Source organism: Drosophila ananassae, chromosome 3L, assembly GCF_017639315.1.
Source record: "Drosophila ananassae strain 14024-0371.13 chromosome 3L, ASM1763931v2, whole genome shotgun sequence".
NCBI lineage: Eukaryota > Metazoa > Arthropoda > Insecta > Diptera > Drosophilidae > Drosophila > Drosophila ananassae.
Window position 1 is genome coordinate 18470373 of NC_057929.1, and position 14680 is coordinate 18485052.

General features: G+C 41.8%; 3 protein-coding genes across 3 annotated transcripts; 1 reads left to right on the forward strand and 2 right to left on the reverse strand.

Annotated features, from left to right (window-relative positions):
* Window positions 1-30: 30 nt before the first annotated feature.
* Window positions 31-730, forward strand: LOC6496622 (anaphase-promoting complex subunit 15A). The gene is made up of 3 exons (XM_001961246.4): window positions 31-268; window positions 326-413; window positions 470-730. Exons 1-3 carry the CDS (start codon window positions 140-142, stop codon window positions 607-609), a joined length of 357 nt encoding a protein of 118 aa, XP_001961282.1. The 5' UTR covers window positions 31-139; the 3' UTR covers window positions 610-730.
* LOC6493938 (succinate dehydrogenase [ubiquinone] iron-sulfur subunit, mitochondrial) lies at window positions 633-2153 on the reverse strand. The gene is made up of 3 exons (XM_001961247.4): window positions 1958-2153; window positions 1264-1700; window positions 633-1203 (listed from the first exon to the last, which is right to left on the reverse strand). The coding sequence occupies exons 1-3, from the start codon at window positions 2018-2020 to the stop codon at window positions 810-812; spliced, it is 894 nt and encodes a 297-aa protein (XP_001961283.1). The 5' UTR covers window positions 2021-2153; the 3' UTR covers window positions 633-809.
* A 10554-nt stretch (window positions 2154-12707) lies between these two features.
* On the reverse strand, window positions 12708-14158 carry LOC26513849. The gene is made up of 2 exons (XM_014908457.3): window positions 13253-14158; window positions 12708-13155 (listed from the first exon to the last, which is right to left on the reverse strand). Exons 1-2 carry the CDS (start codon window positions 14105-14107, stop codon window positions 12781-12783), a joined length of 1230 nt encoding a protein of 409 aa, XP_014763943.1. The 5' UTR covers window positions 14108-14158; the 3' UTR covers window positions 12708-12780.
* Window positions 14159-14680: the final 522 nt, after the last annotated feature.

Below are 14680 nucleotides of genomic sequence, written 5' to 3' on the forward strand. Positions count from 1 at the left end.
AATGAGTGGCATGAGTTTTTTGAGGTAACTATTAGAGATGGACGTGTGCTAGGTCTGGCAGCACTGTTTTCTTCGCCATTTCCGCGAAAAAGGCGTCTGCAAACAATAACAAAGTCGCAAACAATAGTTTGCCAACGCCATGTCCATGATTCCGTTTTTTCCTACGCTCAAAGTTTCCGTAGCGAACCGCTACTGGCTTGATATGGCTCCGGCAACGGTCAGCGAGGAGGCCCAAACGCGGCGGTACGAGGACGAGAGGAGCAACTGGGTGAGCTCGTAGGCCTGCAACTACGATTTTTATTTTTTGACCATTTTGGAGTTTTAGCGCGAATCGCTCAAGACAGCCGGCACTGACCTGCAGCCTCTTGGAAAGATGCTAACTATACCAGGCATAGAGACTGACGACGAGGATGGTTAGTTAAGGGACCTACTATTCAGAACCTTTTACTTCATTAGCTTGGTCTTTTAGCAAACGACGACAGCGAAGACACAGACAGTCATGACGAGGAGGACGACGAAACAAACGACCGCGTCATCCCAGTCACACAGGACTTTTACTCAGCAGATGATATTCAGATGAACGACGAGACCTCGCCCACAGCACCATGAATCGATTCACAGGGCTCGGAATGTAGTGGATACACAATACGTTTTTATTTCCGCGCCCTTTACTAACTGCAATAACAATGCCGTTTACTTTAAGCTTAAATAAATTAAAACATAATCAGCAGATAGGTCGTAGGTCCTGTCTATACAGCTTTGCGAACGCGAAGCGAACTGGTTAAGAACAAAAAGGGGATTCGGTCAGATTACTTGTGCAGCGCCGCCGTCTCCAGCTTGGGCTCCGGCTTTGAGGCCAATCCCGAGAGCAGCTTCTTAATTTCGGCGATGGCGCGACCCGGATTGAGGCCTTTCGGGCAGGTGCGCGTGCAATTCATAATGGTATGACAACGGTACACACTGAAAGGATCCTTCAGCTTGCTCAATCGCTCGGCGGAGTTCTCGTCTCGCGAGTCGATGATCCACCGGTAGGCCTGCATGAGGACAGCAGGTCCCAAGTATTTCTCGGCATTCCACCAGTACGAGGGGCACGAGGTGGAGCAGCAAGCACAGAGGATGCACTCGTAAAGACCGTCGAGCTTGGATCGGTCCTCCACGGATTGTAAGTACTGGGCCTTGCCCTTCTCCTCGACGGCTTCGTTTCTGAAAGGGAGGGAACAATAAATAGTTACATGTGTCTATCTTTGGAAGAGATCTACTCACTTGCGTTGTAGCCAGGGTTGGATGTTGCGGTACTGCTCATAGAAGTTGTTCATGTCAGGCACCAGGTCACGAACCACATACATGTGCGGCAAGGGGTACACCTTCAGCGACTTGGAGGTGTTGGTGTCTATCTTACTGATGCAGGCCAGCGTGTTGGTTCCACCAATGTTCATGGCGCAGGAGCCACAGATGCCCTCGCGGCAAGAGCGACGGAAGGTCAGAGTGGGGTCCATCTCGTTCTTGATCTTGATGAGGGCATCCAGCACCATTGGGCCGCACTCGCGCAGATCCACATCGTAGGTCTGCATGTAGGGTTTCTCGCCGGCATTGTCCGGGTTCCAGCGGTAGATTTCGAACTTCTTGATTTGGGGTTCCTTGGCCTCCTTGGGCTGCGCCTGTTGCTCCAGTTGGGCGGTGCCATTGGTAATAGTCCGCAGCTATGGGGAATCGAGAGGGAACGTAATGTCAGTTGGATCACGCAATGCCAAGTGCAAAACGTTTACATAACCACGACGTTGGTGGATAAATTAGTTTACTGCGATGAATTTTCTGCGATGTTTAGAGGAGAAACCGTCCACCTGATCTCCTTTTATCAATCTTATATAACTGCATTGGCCAAAAAAAAGACCGCACACAACACGCCCCCGCCCAGCCCCCAAGAATTATGGGCAAGATTAGGGGGCTACCCGCTCACCTGCTGACGTGCTGTCAGGGAGCCGACACGGCTCAGGATCTGCCTCGCTTCGTTGACCAACATTTTTGTTGCTGCTTCTTTTGCAATTGAAACGGCACTGCGTTTGCAATTATCGATTTGTTGGGAAAATAAATTCCTGTTTTGCTTATTTTCGTACACTCGTTGCACGAACTGTAGAAGTGGTGTGACCAAAAATGGGGCAAGATAAATACACTTATCCAACGGACGCCTGGTCACATTGCTTAACTGAAATTGTTTTGAATGTTTAAAATAAGAATGTTGCATAAAACTTTGGGCAACAAACGTAACTAGTTAAAAGACTGGATACAATTTTGTACATTTTTGTTATTGATTAACAAAAATTACAAAAATATTGTTTTTGCTGCAGCAGGATAATGCAAAATTTTGGGTAAAAAACTAAAAAAAAAACAATACAAATGGTTTATTTATCGCGGTTCTTGCGTCTAGACTTTTATATTTAATCTTAATTATATATCTTATTTGGATTTTATGTTATAATTATTACTTTGAATTACATCTCTCAAATTCTTGATATCAGGACGCGGAGCGACGTTGAAATCGTAATGATCTGTGTTTAAATTTTCTATCTGCGTCAGATTTAAAAAAATTTGGCAACAATTTTACTTCTTGGTTTCTTATTTGATAAAAGTTGTATTTCTAAATGGTATTAGAAGAATAAAAGGCAACAGGTCTTAGGGTCGGTTTCTCGAATTCCTGTCTGTGACAGAAAAAGTTACGTTTAGTTTACGGTATTCTAGAAACAGGAATTAAGTAATTTTAAATGTTTAAAGTGCTAATTTAAGTACTGTTACTAAAGTTAAAGCATTAAAAAATTAAAATACTAGGAACAAAATTTCAAAAATCTTTGCTCAGTTAGTATAAATTTCAAGCTTGCCAACTGCTCTCAGTCTGGATAGGAGTTCCGCATTCAAACTTTTAATTGAGCGTATATCGATTGAATTTGCGCTTAAAACGCCCACCTGGCTTTCCTTTCTGATTTTCCTTGGTTAGGCTGGCGAAAGAGGCGTCATTGTTTTGGCATTGGCGGAATCCCTACCTTTACGGGCACTTGGCAAGTGCCTGGGCCAACTATTATGTAAAACTTTTTTAAATGGCGTTTGCCGAACCCCGAGACAGTGGCAACGGTACGACGACTTTGTCAATTGTTCAGTGACCTTTTGTTGGGAAACTTTTGCGGACTTGCTCCGTGCCACTCCCCTGATTTGCACCTGGGTGGAAGGAATCCTCAGGCTCAGGAACCCTGAGAGTCTGGGCCCGGCCCCTGCTTTATGAGCCGCTGCCTCCGAAGAAAGCGTCGGAAAAAACTTTTTCAATGTGAAAGCAAACACAGGCGGCCGCCGAAGTTGCCACCAGGAGGCGGGTGGGGAGCAACAGGGAGCTCCCATCGTCCGCCTATTAAAGGCAAATAAAAACAAAGCGCGAAACTTAAATAAAACCAGTTGAGGAGGTGGCGGTTGAGGGGCTTTGTTTGAGTAAACGGCCTTCAAGGACCCGGGGGGGGAACTGAGCTCGTAACAGAGGACTTTGGATTTATCTCCTCTACAGTGGACTGTTTTGATTTCAATTTACAGGCTGCTAATGCATGCAAATGACGGCAGGCGCCGGGTAATTAATCAGGCATGGCCAAAAGCTCTTCCCACAAACATTTGCCTACTTCTTGGGGCCACGGCTGGCAAATAGGCCGGCGAGGACCTGCCAGTCCTTGGACGACCACTTGATAAATGTTCGGACCCGGGCACTTTACTCGCCCGCGCCAGTTCTGGTGTGACGCAGGACCTCCGCGGATACACACCGCATCCATTTGCCTCAAATCTTAATGATGGCCAAAGTGAAGCCAGTCAATGATTTCAGCTTTAGTGCGGAAAAATGATCGATTTGCTGATATAACAACCATTTATTTGCCATTCGTCCGCGGGCATGTGGGCGGACTGGGGTGTGTGGCCACGGTCTCTACTCCGGGCTAACAATAGACGCAAGCGGCACAAAAATAGCAATTTATTCGCACATTTGTCTGGTTACATGTCTGTTGCCCGGCTCCGATGTATTGGTGCGGACCAGGGCGCTTGTGTGGGAGCATGTGTATCCGTCCCAGTGTCCGTGTCCATGTCCGTGTTAACTGTGCGACAATATTGTCAAAGTTTTGTGTATTAAACTGGCATTCATAGTACGTCATTTCCCCGGGGTCCCATAAAAAGTAGACTCCCATCCTATCGGAGTGCGACAGAAGCGTCCCCTCATGTAATTCAATACTGCCAGGCGGCGGGAGGTGGGCGGCTGTGGGCGCGAGCTCTTGACGCACTTTTGTTACATTATTCGATGAATTATTTATGGACAAATCCTCGCCGTAAACATCGATGGGTGCTCGTTACACACTTGACACCGAATGTGCCGTTTAAACTCTACCCGAAAACCGATGAACTCTGATTGGGGGGAATATTACGCATACGCTCTGTATGTTAGAACAACTTCTGTGAGCTATAAAGTATTTTGTATTATTAAAAATTATTAAGGATTTAAATTTTTAGCAAAAACTATTTAAATTGAAGCAGAATAGTGCTTACCAGCAATCTCTGCCTTCAGTAAAAGGAAAAATATTGCTGTTTCCGCTCTATTAGTTGTGAAGTTTCCCGCATTTTGAAGTTGCAGTTTCTGTAAAATTGAATAAAGAGTAAACACGAAAAGGCGGACCTTGGGACCTCGAACAGCTGCATGCGAAGAAAAAATGAGGAAACAGAACCCTGGGTCGCCTTTGGCAGTCCAACGCAGTGAGACTTGCATCTGCGAAGGTAAGAACGGTTGGCAGACGCTTTTTAATTTAAATCCTCTCAAGGGCTCTCGTAACTCAAGGAGGCTGCTCACCAAAGGCCCCAAGATGCTTGGGATGCCAGCACAACTATTTATCAACCTGATAGCAGCCGGGCGTCAAGTCACGCGGCCTGTCCTCCGCTGGCAGCTACAAAGATGTCGCCCGGCTCAGACCAAACTCAAACAAGTTATCAAAAGCGCATCAAACGCGACAGTTCGAGAGGCGCCCATTGTTGTAGTTTTTTCGAGAGTCCTTCAGGGTATATTGTGTTTCTGGTAAAAACAAGAAGCCAGGACTCTACTCTATCAACTTAAAGGCACTACATTTTGGGAGAACTTTCTTGTAAGTTGCTACTTTAATTCAACGCTCATCAATAAAATAATTAAAATATTTTATAGAACAGTCATAATAAATTCTTCTTTATTTAATCTTCTCACAATAACTTTATTAAAGAACACCTTTTCAAGATTATTATTTTTTTACAATAACTTTTTTTAAGAAGCATTTTGCAACTAAAATATAAAAATAAATAAGGTGTATAAAGCTTTAAAGCCTAATCTAAAAATTGTAATGAAAAAGAGTGTTTTGTTGCCTGATATAATATTAAATTATTGTAAATAATAAAAACAATAACGCTTAATATGCTAAAATCCACACAATCAAGCACATAGTGGGTATCAAAGTACTATCGCTTGCTCCAGCTTTCATTCTTGTTTTCTTTTGGAAGGTCCTCGAGGCACGCACATCTTGGCGATATTCTGGATGGCGGCACGTAGCACAGGCTCCTTTATTGCTCCTGCTCCGGTTTCTCGGCTCGGTTGCCCGTTGTTGTAGTTGTGGGGCAGGCGGCACGAGAGGCATAAATGAAGCCGTTGACAGTCCACAAAGCCAAATGGTCCGAAACTTTAATGCCAAGGCCGCAGCTGGCAGGCCGAGTGTGCTGGCAGTAGGCCGGAGGATGTGTGCTCTCTAGCTAATAGGTTGCTGCCAGCTCGTCCTTGATGAGCAGCACAGGCAGGGCGTGAATAATTCAAAATGATTTGCATGGCTGCGAAGAAGGCATTTAGAAGTACGCAAGTGAAGTAGCCAGTGGCCGGGCGGTCGTCCTTGGTCGGACAAACACCTCCTGTTCTTGGCCAATATTTGTACATTTAACGGCAGCCGGGATGCCTTGATTAAATAAGCAAACATCGGGCAGGCCGAATGCGATATTTGCACTTTATTTGTTTGTCCTCCAAGGTCCGGGCTAATCAAACAGACTTGGAATGGGCTGCGGGCGAAGGATGTGGGCTGCGGGCTGTGGGCGTAGGCGGGCGGAATAGGGGGCGGAAGCTCAAGGAGGCCCAAGGACGCGTGGTCGTCTCCTTAAACGATGTTAATGCGATTTTCATGCGATAAGCGTCGCATTAGCGCAATAAGCTACAAATAATCAGCCGCCTGACAGGCATCGCGTCACACCTGGGCGCCATCCGCAATCAGATTCCACAGCCATAAAACCTGAGCACCGAGCCACGTTCAAGTTTCCACAAGAAGGCTTTAATGGCGTCTCCGGCTGTCGGCTCCGACGCCTCCCTTTAAAGGCGCCTGCCTAGGCAAGGCCTGCACGGAGTGCGCTGCCAGTTTATTAACTCGCCCGGACAGGTTGCCCAAGTTGCCGGGGCGCTTATGCAAATGTATGTAAAGTGTTGTACTCGCCTTTGTACAACAATAGCGAAGGCGAAAGTGAAAGCTAGAACGAAAGCGAAAGCAGAACCCTCCAAATGAAGTGAGAAAATAAAATTAAAACTTACACACTCGGTCTCAACGTTTCAGTTTTCCTATCCCATTTCCACTGCCCCTGCTATGTGGAGTAAAGCGATAAATTCCAGCCAGTCAAAGCCAGAATAAAGTGGCCGAAACCGAAGGCGAGGTACACAGCAAAAATATACTATACCTTACCTATCTTCCTACGCGTTCATAGAACTTAATTTTCAAAAGGTTTAAATGAGTCTGATGGAAACATTCAAGTTCCTTCCTAATGTAGGGGAAATATGTGGCTATGTGTCTTAATTATGAATGGAATATTCCCTCTGAAAGCCATGACGCACTTAAACTGATCTCTTAATTGGTATTCAATCTCAAAAAAATTGATTTCCCCATGTAAATGATTATAATTTCTAACTTAACTTTTTTTGTTTTTCTTGCCAAGAGTAGCTGAATGGTCTTTAAATCCATAACACTGGTTATTAAACCCAACAACCAGGAACATATTTTTCTTTAAGAGAATGGGATTTTATTGCTTTTATGAGATTTCTTACGTACAGAAAACTTTGATTTGTTTACAGATTCCTAAAGAATTCTCAGTAAGTTTCGTAATGAAGTTTTTACGTAACTTCACTACCGAAGAAGTTATCTGAGCAAAAAATAGAAAATAGTAACTAAAGAAAATTCAACAAATAGTGTATGACAAATAAAAGATTTAAAGTCTTATTAACCAAGCAATAAATATTCTAAAACATAGTTTCAAGAAGATACTGAAAACGACTAATTGGGAACTACTTATCTGCCCGATTGTCTTAAACATCGTATAGGTATGAACTTATATTGTCCTTTAAATATATCATATCAATATGACGTTTGGCCTAAATTCTTTCTGAATTTTGTAAGAAGAGTTATAAACTATCGAGACTATTTGAACTTTAAATCACCCTCATAGTCGCAAAAAGTATGTAAATCTATTTGTCAGTGTAGCCACAAAGGTGTGCACCAAAAAGGTAAACAAAATGTAAATTGGTTTCGGTTTTCCAATTCCGTTTTTTGTGCTCGGCCCAATGCCAGTAGCCGTCAGATAGAGCAGATGGTGCTCCCCGTTCAATGCACCCGATCCGTGCGATTCGATTCTATTGGCGGAGCAGTCGAAGAACCCATTAAGCTCCAGCGGAACGAACGCCATTGAACCTGCCAGCCCAAGGTGGCAACCAAAACCTATTCAGGAATGGACAAAGGCAGGTGCCTGGGCAGAGGTGGGCTGGGGAGGGGCTAAATAAAGGCATTAATGCTCGGCAGCCAGAAGCCCGAACATTAATTAATCCAATTATAGAGCGATTAAAGTCGAAATTGACCGTCGAGCATTCGCCATGTGACGTCGTCTGGTGGCGGATAGAACGCATTTTAATTGCATCCAGAAGCTCATAAAAGCGCACTGAAATCGATTAATTGGACTCTGCCTTTGATGGCCTCCAGTTCGGTTTCCGGCTTCCAGGCAGCAGCAAAATGGGGGCCAAAATGTTAATTCGCTCGCAAAGTGGCACTCATAATACGGGTCCTCCTCCTACCAGCCAGCCATCCAGCCAGCCTTCCAGCCGGTTTTCATTTCGAAATTCAATCTCAAAACAATTGCATAAAATTATGCTCAACAAAGAAATTAGTTTTTTAGAGTCGCAGGACTTTCTCTTTGCGAGGGGGACTACTGCAGTCTCTGGACTTTTCAAAGCAAATGTCAACATTTCTCAGTTTAGGATGCAGTTTAGATAGTTGTGGCTTATTTAAGAGAGATAAATGTTTGCTTTTTGCCCTAAACTATATAGGAAAATTATTTACATTTTGAATTGTATTTGCACCTAAAATAAAACGAAAATCCTAACAATAATAAGTTAAAAGAAAGAGCATTGTGTTGGTTACTATAACTTTATTGTTTTGTGTTTTATTTATTTTAAATTATAGCAGTATTTTATCTACTTATTTAACGGTACACAATTTCTAACACCCTTCCCTTTTCAATGTTATCTTTTATCTAACTAAAATATAATATGTTCAAAAAGGATACCCTTTTCCTACACAAACTTTCTGTATCTGCTTGGGCTAAACTATAGCAGCTCTAGACATCTCATATTTGGATTTGTGAAGCTTGTCCTTTTCGGTTGAAATTATATTTGTCAGCACTGTTGAAAGGACAGGTCCTGCCCATGTATCCCCACTTGCCCTGAGACCTTTGCAGCTCTACACGATGCCCTGATTTCCAAGAGCTTTAATTATTAAAGCAGTCCCGGGCAGTGGAGAAACCCTTCTGCTGCTCGACTGGCAAGCTTAAGCTGCTTGCCAAATTGTATGCGTAATTATGAGCCATGTCTGGCTGAGCAACAGCTGCCAGGAGCGACTGCCGACTGAAGACTGAGGACATCAGGGACAATTTGCAGCTACGACAGACGCAGTCTGCCCGACAGTTTGTGTAGCTCGCTAAAAGTTAATTTTAAGCACACATTTCACTGAGCTCATTAAGCACACAGTTTGCCCCATTCCGCCCCCGCACATCCTGTTGCTCCCCTCTGGCCCTTGCCCGGCGCCTCCTGTGTCCGCCCACAATTGCGCTTCGTAAATCGCGCGGATAATCAAGTTTTTGGTTGAATGCAAATGACAGAGACTTCATTGCGTCTATTAACTTTTGATTTGCAGGATTTGCCAGATAGCGGATATCGACTATGATTTGGTTGGTAATAGCTGCAAAATTACATTCAGCTGGGAAGCATTTGGGAGCTGGAAGCCCACACATAAGCTCGGATTATGGTTGGCATTATAATCAAAATGAATTGAAAACTCACCGTTTTCCTCCGGTATGCTTGTATGAGATGTGATTTGTTTGAAGTGATTATTGCATATTTAATTTTGATTATTTCATTCATTTAAATAAGTTAAGAAATAAGTAAATGAGTCATTTCGTCGAACCTTTCAATTGATACACAATTCATTCATAATCATAATGATAGAAATACACTTAAAAAAGGCATCAGATTTACAAAATGGGATATTTTAAGGGGCTTACCACTGAAAATATTGGTCAGGTCTTGTTTATATGTTTACTAATGATTATTCTTGATTTTTTGTTTTTTTTTAGCTCATTAGAATAATGATATTTTCTGAGCGAAAAAAATCAATTAATAATCATTTAATAATTAATAATTAATAATAATTATTTTTTGATTTTTAAAATAAAAATCTTATTTATTTATTCATTTTTTAAAATCAACATTTTCATAGCTGAGGTATGTATATTTGAAGTAGTATTTGTTTTTTAACCAACTTTACAACTTCTTAGGGATCTCTGAGAGCCAAGAGATCAAATACCTGTCCATTGCTGATGTAAATTTTAGAAACTACAAACTTGGTAGCACTTAGAATTATTGATTGTCACATTCTAGATCACCAAGATCGATGGTGATTTAAAAAAACATAGAACTAAATAACTATATAATTAATAAATAAAACCTACAAACCTATCAAATCGTTCACTGCAGAGGACTTCCCATTTTAAACTGGTTAAGAAGCCCCATTTATTTTAGCAAATTTAATTGCCTGTCCAGCAAGTTGTGAACATGTATTGGACACTGATCCCTAGACACCCATTTCGGGGCCAGAGCCCAGTGAAGTCCACCCAAGCCCCCGAAAGTGTGCTACATAATACTCGCCAGGCGGCAATGTACGGGAAGGCGAGCATTCGAAGGTCGGGTGGGTGCTTCATTATCTAGTCACTACATGAATGTGGTCGCGCCATAAGCCAAGTTAGTGTCGGGAACGGGAACGGGCACGTGTGTTGGTTACCTCGTTTATCAGCTAATCAAATTACACGAGCACATTACACACACAAACACCCGCCATTCTGTGCGCGAGGGGCATCTTTAATAGGCAATTTACGTTAAACGTTGATTGAATAACCGTTAATGCAGGTACAGGTAGAGGACCAGGTGCCTCGTCACACTCCAATGACATCAGAGGCAAGTGCAATCAGGACACAAACACGTACCAGAGCGCCAGTGACTGGCAGGTGGACAGACTTTGACTTTGAAAACATCCTTGTCGGGTCGATCAACGTGCAGCAACAGCATGTCGCTCCTAATGGCCAAGTCGGGTACAGGATATGCCATTAGAAGACGGCTCTCGTGGCGGAAAGAAAATGCATTAGGCCCGCACCAGAGCTTCGGGTCTTTAGCTCCAGCTGGGTTTATTAAGAACGCATTTATCATAATTACGGCTGACGGAATATGGAGTCCTGACGCGACGGCTCAGCGTGTGATGACAAATTCAACAGGCAGAGCCGCCGTAAAATGCCCGGAATTTCATTGTCGGGCGGACGGCCGGCCCGAAAAAATGCCTATGATGGCCGCCCCGTCGACATGGGGGAGAGCTCATAAAAAATGCTACACGACCAGCCCCCGACTATGGCCCAGGAAAACGTAAAACGGAAACGAAAAATGAAAGGCAGCCGGAGCAAGAGAAGCAAGGAATTTATACGCGTTCTGGTCTGGATCTGGGAATGATTCATGCGGAAATAAAGGCACTCGAGAGTGCCGTAAATATTGTGCCAGCGACCACAACAACGCCATGAAACGGTTAGCCCGAGGAAAAGTGCGAAAAACAGGAGGAAAACAGAAAACAAAGGAAACCCATAGCATTTTCGCACCTTTTCAGTTTCCCACACGAGTGAATCATTTGATTCATTTGCTGCTCGTGACAGCCGGCCGTCCACAGCAGTCCAGTCCGTAGGTCCGTTTGTCCGTCATGTCCTCGGTGTCCGTGCAATATCCTGTCCGACACGCCGGCTTGCTTTCTGTTGCGCCGCGTGCATTATTTAATTGACAAGTTGATTGTTTCGCATTGCGATTTCACTTTATGTGCAATTCCGGGCAAGAGTGTGCCGGAGCGGTGGACGACCGCCATCGGGCGCCAGTTGCCTGTTGAAGTCTCCGCCTACTGCGACGACTCACCAAAGCAACGCTCAACAGTTTGTTTCGAAGTAAACGCCAGAGAGGAGTCCTAAACTGGCAACAAATGTTGCAGCCACATGTTCTGTTTTGGTGGCTTGCTGTCCTAAAGTGAGGCACTAATTCCAGATAACACATAATGGTGATTTGTTTTTGGCTAAATATGTATTTATCATATAAAAAAACATCTTGACGAGGTAAAGTACCGGTGACGAACCTTCATGCGAAACCCAAAATATCTATATAAAAAATATTCTTGTTCGGCACGTGCAAAAAAAACAAAATAAAAATCAGGCACGTGCCGAATTAGAATATTTTTTATATACAATTTTGTACATCTATATAGAATATTTTCGTCACTAAAATTGATATCAGATATTTTGGGTTTCGCATGCAGGTTCGTCACCGGTACTTTACCTCGTCAAGAGGTTTTTTTGATATGGAAATGTTTCCATTTCGTGAACCATGAACTTAGGCTTATCGTTAAAATTTTTAGCCGATTAGGTTCCCAGAAAAAAAACTTTTATTTGTGGGACTTACATTAAATTATGGGTTATCTTCTATTACCCTAAAGCCTATATGTGTATATAAGGCTATATAAATAAATAATATTTTTAAACCTCTACGAATTTATACAATTTTTTGAGATTTTTATAGCTTCCTAGCATATTACAAGGAAAACAAGAAAGGAAAGCTAACTTCGGGCGGAGCCGAAGTTGATATACCCTTGCAGTTGTGCCATTTCTGAATGTTCAGTTATATGGCGGCTATTGGATATAGTTTGCCGGTCCCTATGAAATTTGACAAATAAGATTATTCCAACTTAAAAAACACCAATGTTATGGCATTTCCGATCAATCAGTTATATGGCATCTATAGGATTTAGTCGACCGATCCCGGCCGTTCCGACTTATATACTACCTGCAAGGAAAAAAAGGATGTGTGCAAAGTTTCAACTCGATAGCTCCAAAACTGAGAGACTAGTTTGCGTAGAAACCGACAGACAGACGGACATGCTCATATCGACTCAGGAGGTGATCCTAATCAAGAATATATACACTTTAAACAAAAAAATTATAATACCCTCTCCAAGGGTATAAAAATATTCTAATATTTTTTCTCATTATACTCGTAATAACATGCTGGCATTGATAATAAACACAAAAACTCAGCTTAATAACATTGATCGATTTATTGATATTTTTCATATTCATTATTGATATCTTTTCTCTTGATATCTTTTATACAACGTGTTTAAAAAAAGTCGCAACAAAATGTATGTTGGATGGAGGCGTCGAGGATGGAGGCGTCGAGGATGGAGGAGACTCAATTTTAGGAGGATTGCCTTCATCTTCGGGAACATGCTTGACTTGTTTTGGGTCTTCAACTTGCTCCAGTTCTGAGGCGAGTACAGTTTGAGGTTTATCGTCCAGGTGGTCGATTAGGGGACTTATGGAAAAGAGAACCACTCGGCGGATTCCCTTAGAATCGTCGTAAATTGATGTATTGTATCCGTGCCAGGTGACGTACTTTGTGCACTGATCAGCCACATTTGTAAAGGAAGGAATAATTAGATTTTGCTTTGCGCGTGTATCCAATGTGATGAGAATTTTGTTCTAAAAGTGCAGTTAAGAGAATAAATAAATATTTAAAAATATATCGTTTTAAACTGGTTTTAATGAAATGCCAAAATTAGTTTACATCAATACTTACCATATCGGCAGCACTTAGTTTTCCACGAAGGACATATAAGTTGGTTTTGTCCTCCTCCAGGGCGCTATTAATATTTTGGACTATTACGCTGGCATTACTAATTTTTTCCAGTAAAATATGAAAAAATGTTTCAATTTCTTTCAGTTGATCTTCAAAACTAGTCGATTTTCTCCATTGTTCAGAATCACCTCCAAATAATTCTGCGAATTTAAGACTCTGGCCAACATCTGAAAAAATGACAAGCCCGATTGCAATATACATTCTATAAATCCTTTCACGATTTTCCAAGTCATTTTTTTTTTTTCCGTAGTAACCATCCTCCCCGAAATCATTGGCAATGTCGTGCTTTATGGATTGAAATAGATCTTTAAGGTCGGTAGTGCGTCTGACAACATCATTAAGGATATTTAGCGAATTTTCGGTGTGTTTTAGTCCCATATCGATTGCGTTTAGCATTGCGGTAAATATTGCCCTTCTTTCGTCCTGCGACAGGTCATTGTCACGTAAGAGGGGAATCATGGTATGGAAGGTATCATTGGTACCGATGCACCATTCAAACACAGGTTTGACACAGTTCGAATAGGAAGTACGGGCTTTTGAATTTAGCGATCGCACTCTATCCAATTGCCGTACGGCGATTCCCTTATAGCCCAGCATTGAATCGTCAATTGTATCGATGACCGCTTGTAACTCCCTAAATTTCACTTTACTGTCAAATTCACTTTGATATTTAATCATGGTGTTCGATAAACTTTCAATTCCCTTTTTAATAGTGTCGACGTCTTCGTTTGCATTGCACACCGAAAAAATAGCTAATGCCATTGGAAAAATGGCAAGATAATAACTTTTCGCCATAACTGATTTTAGGTGTTCTGTATTAACTCGATTTTAGATCCGTACTGCCGAAGCTCAGGTTGGGAGCATTTTTATAGAGCTTTAGTCAGTTGAAAATTTGTATAATCAAATTGAAAATATAAGTATAAGTATGTTATATATAATAATGTAACATTTCCTCGAAATTATACTATAATGTATAGAAAAACAAAGCATTATCTCTTACAGAAACTATACGTATTTTTTGCACTTTTCTGTTTGATAGTGGGATAAGCCTAAACGGGGTTTACATAAAAATTCACTGGAAAAACTGCCATGAAATAAAATCAAATGAAAATTATAAAATTTTTTTAAATATAATATATATAATCAAGTATATATATTTATATCAAGTGTATATAAATATATAATCAAATATATAATTAAGATTTCTAAGAATGTTAATACTCTCAGACAGAATATTAAAAATTAACTCATTGAACTGTTCGATTTAATCAAAGTCAATTGAGTGATGTTATAAAATCTATCAGTTATTATACTTATGTATGTATATTTTTATACCCTTGCAGAGGGTATTATAATTTTGGTCAAAAG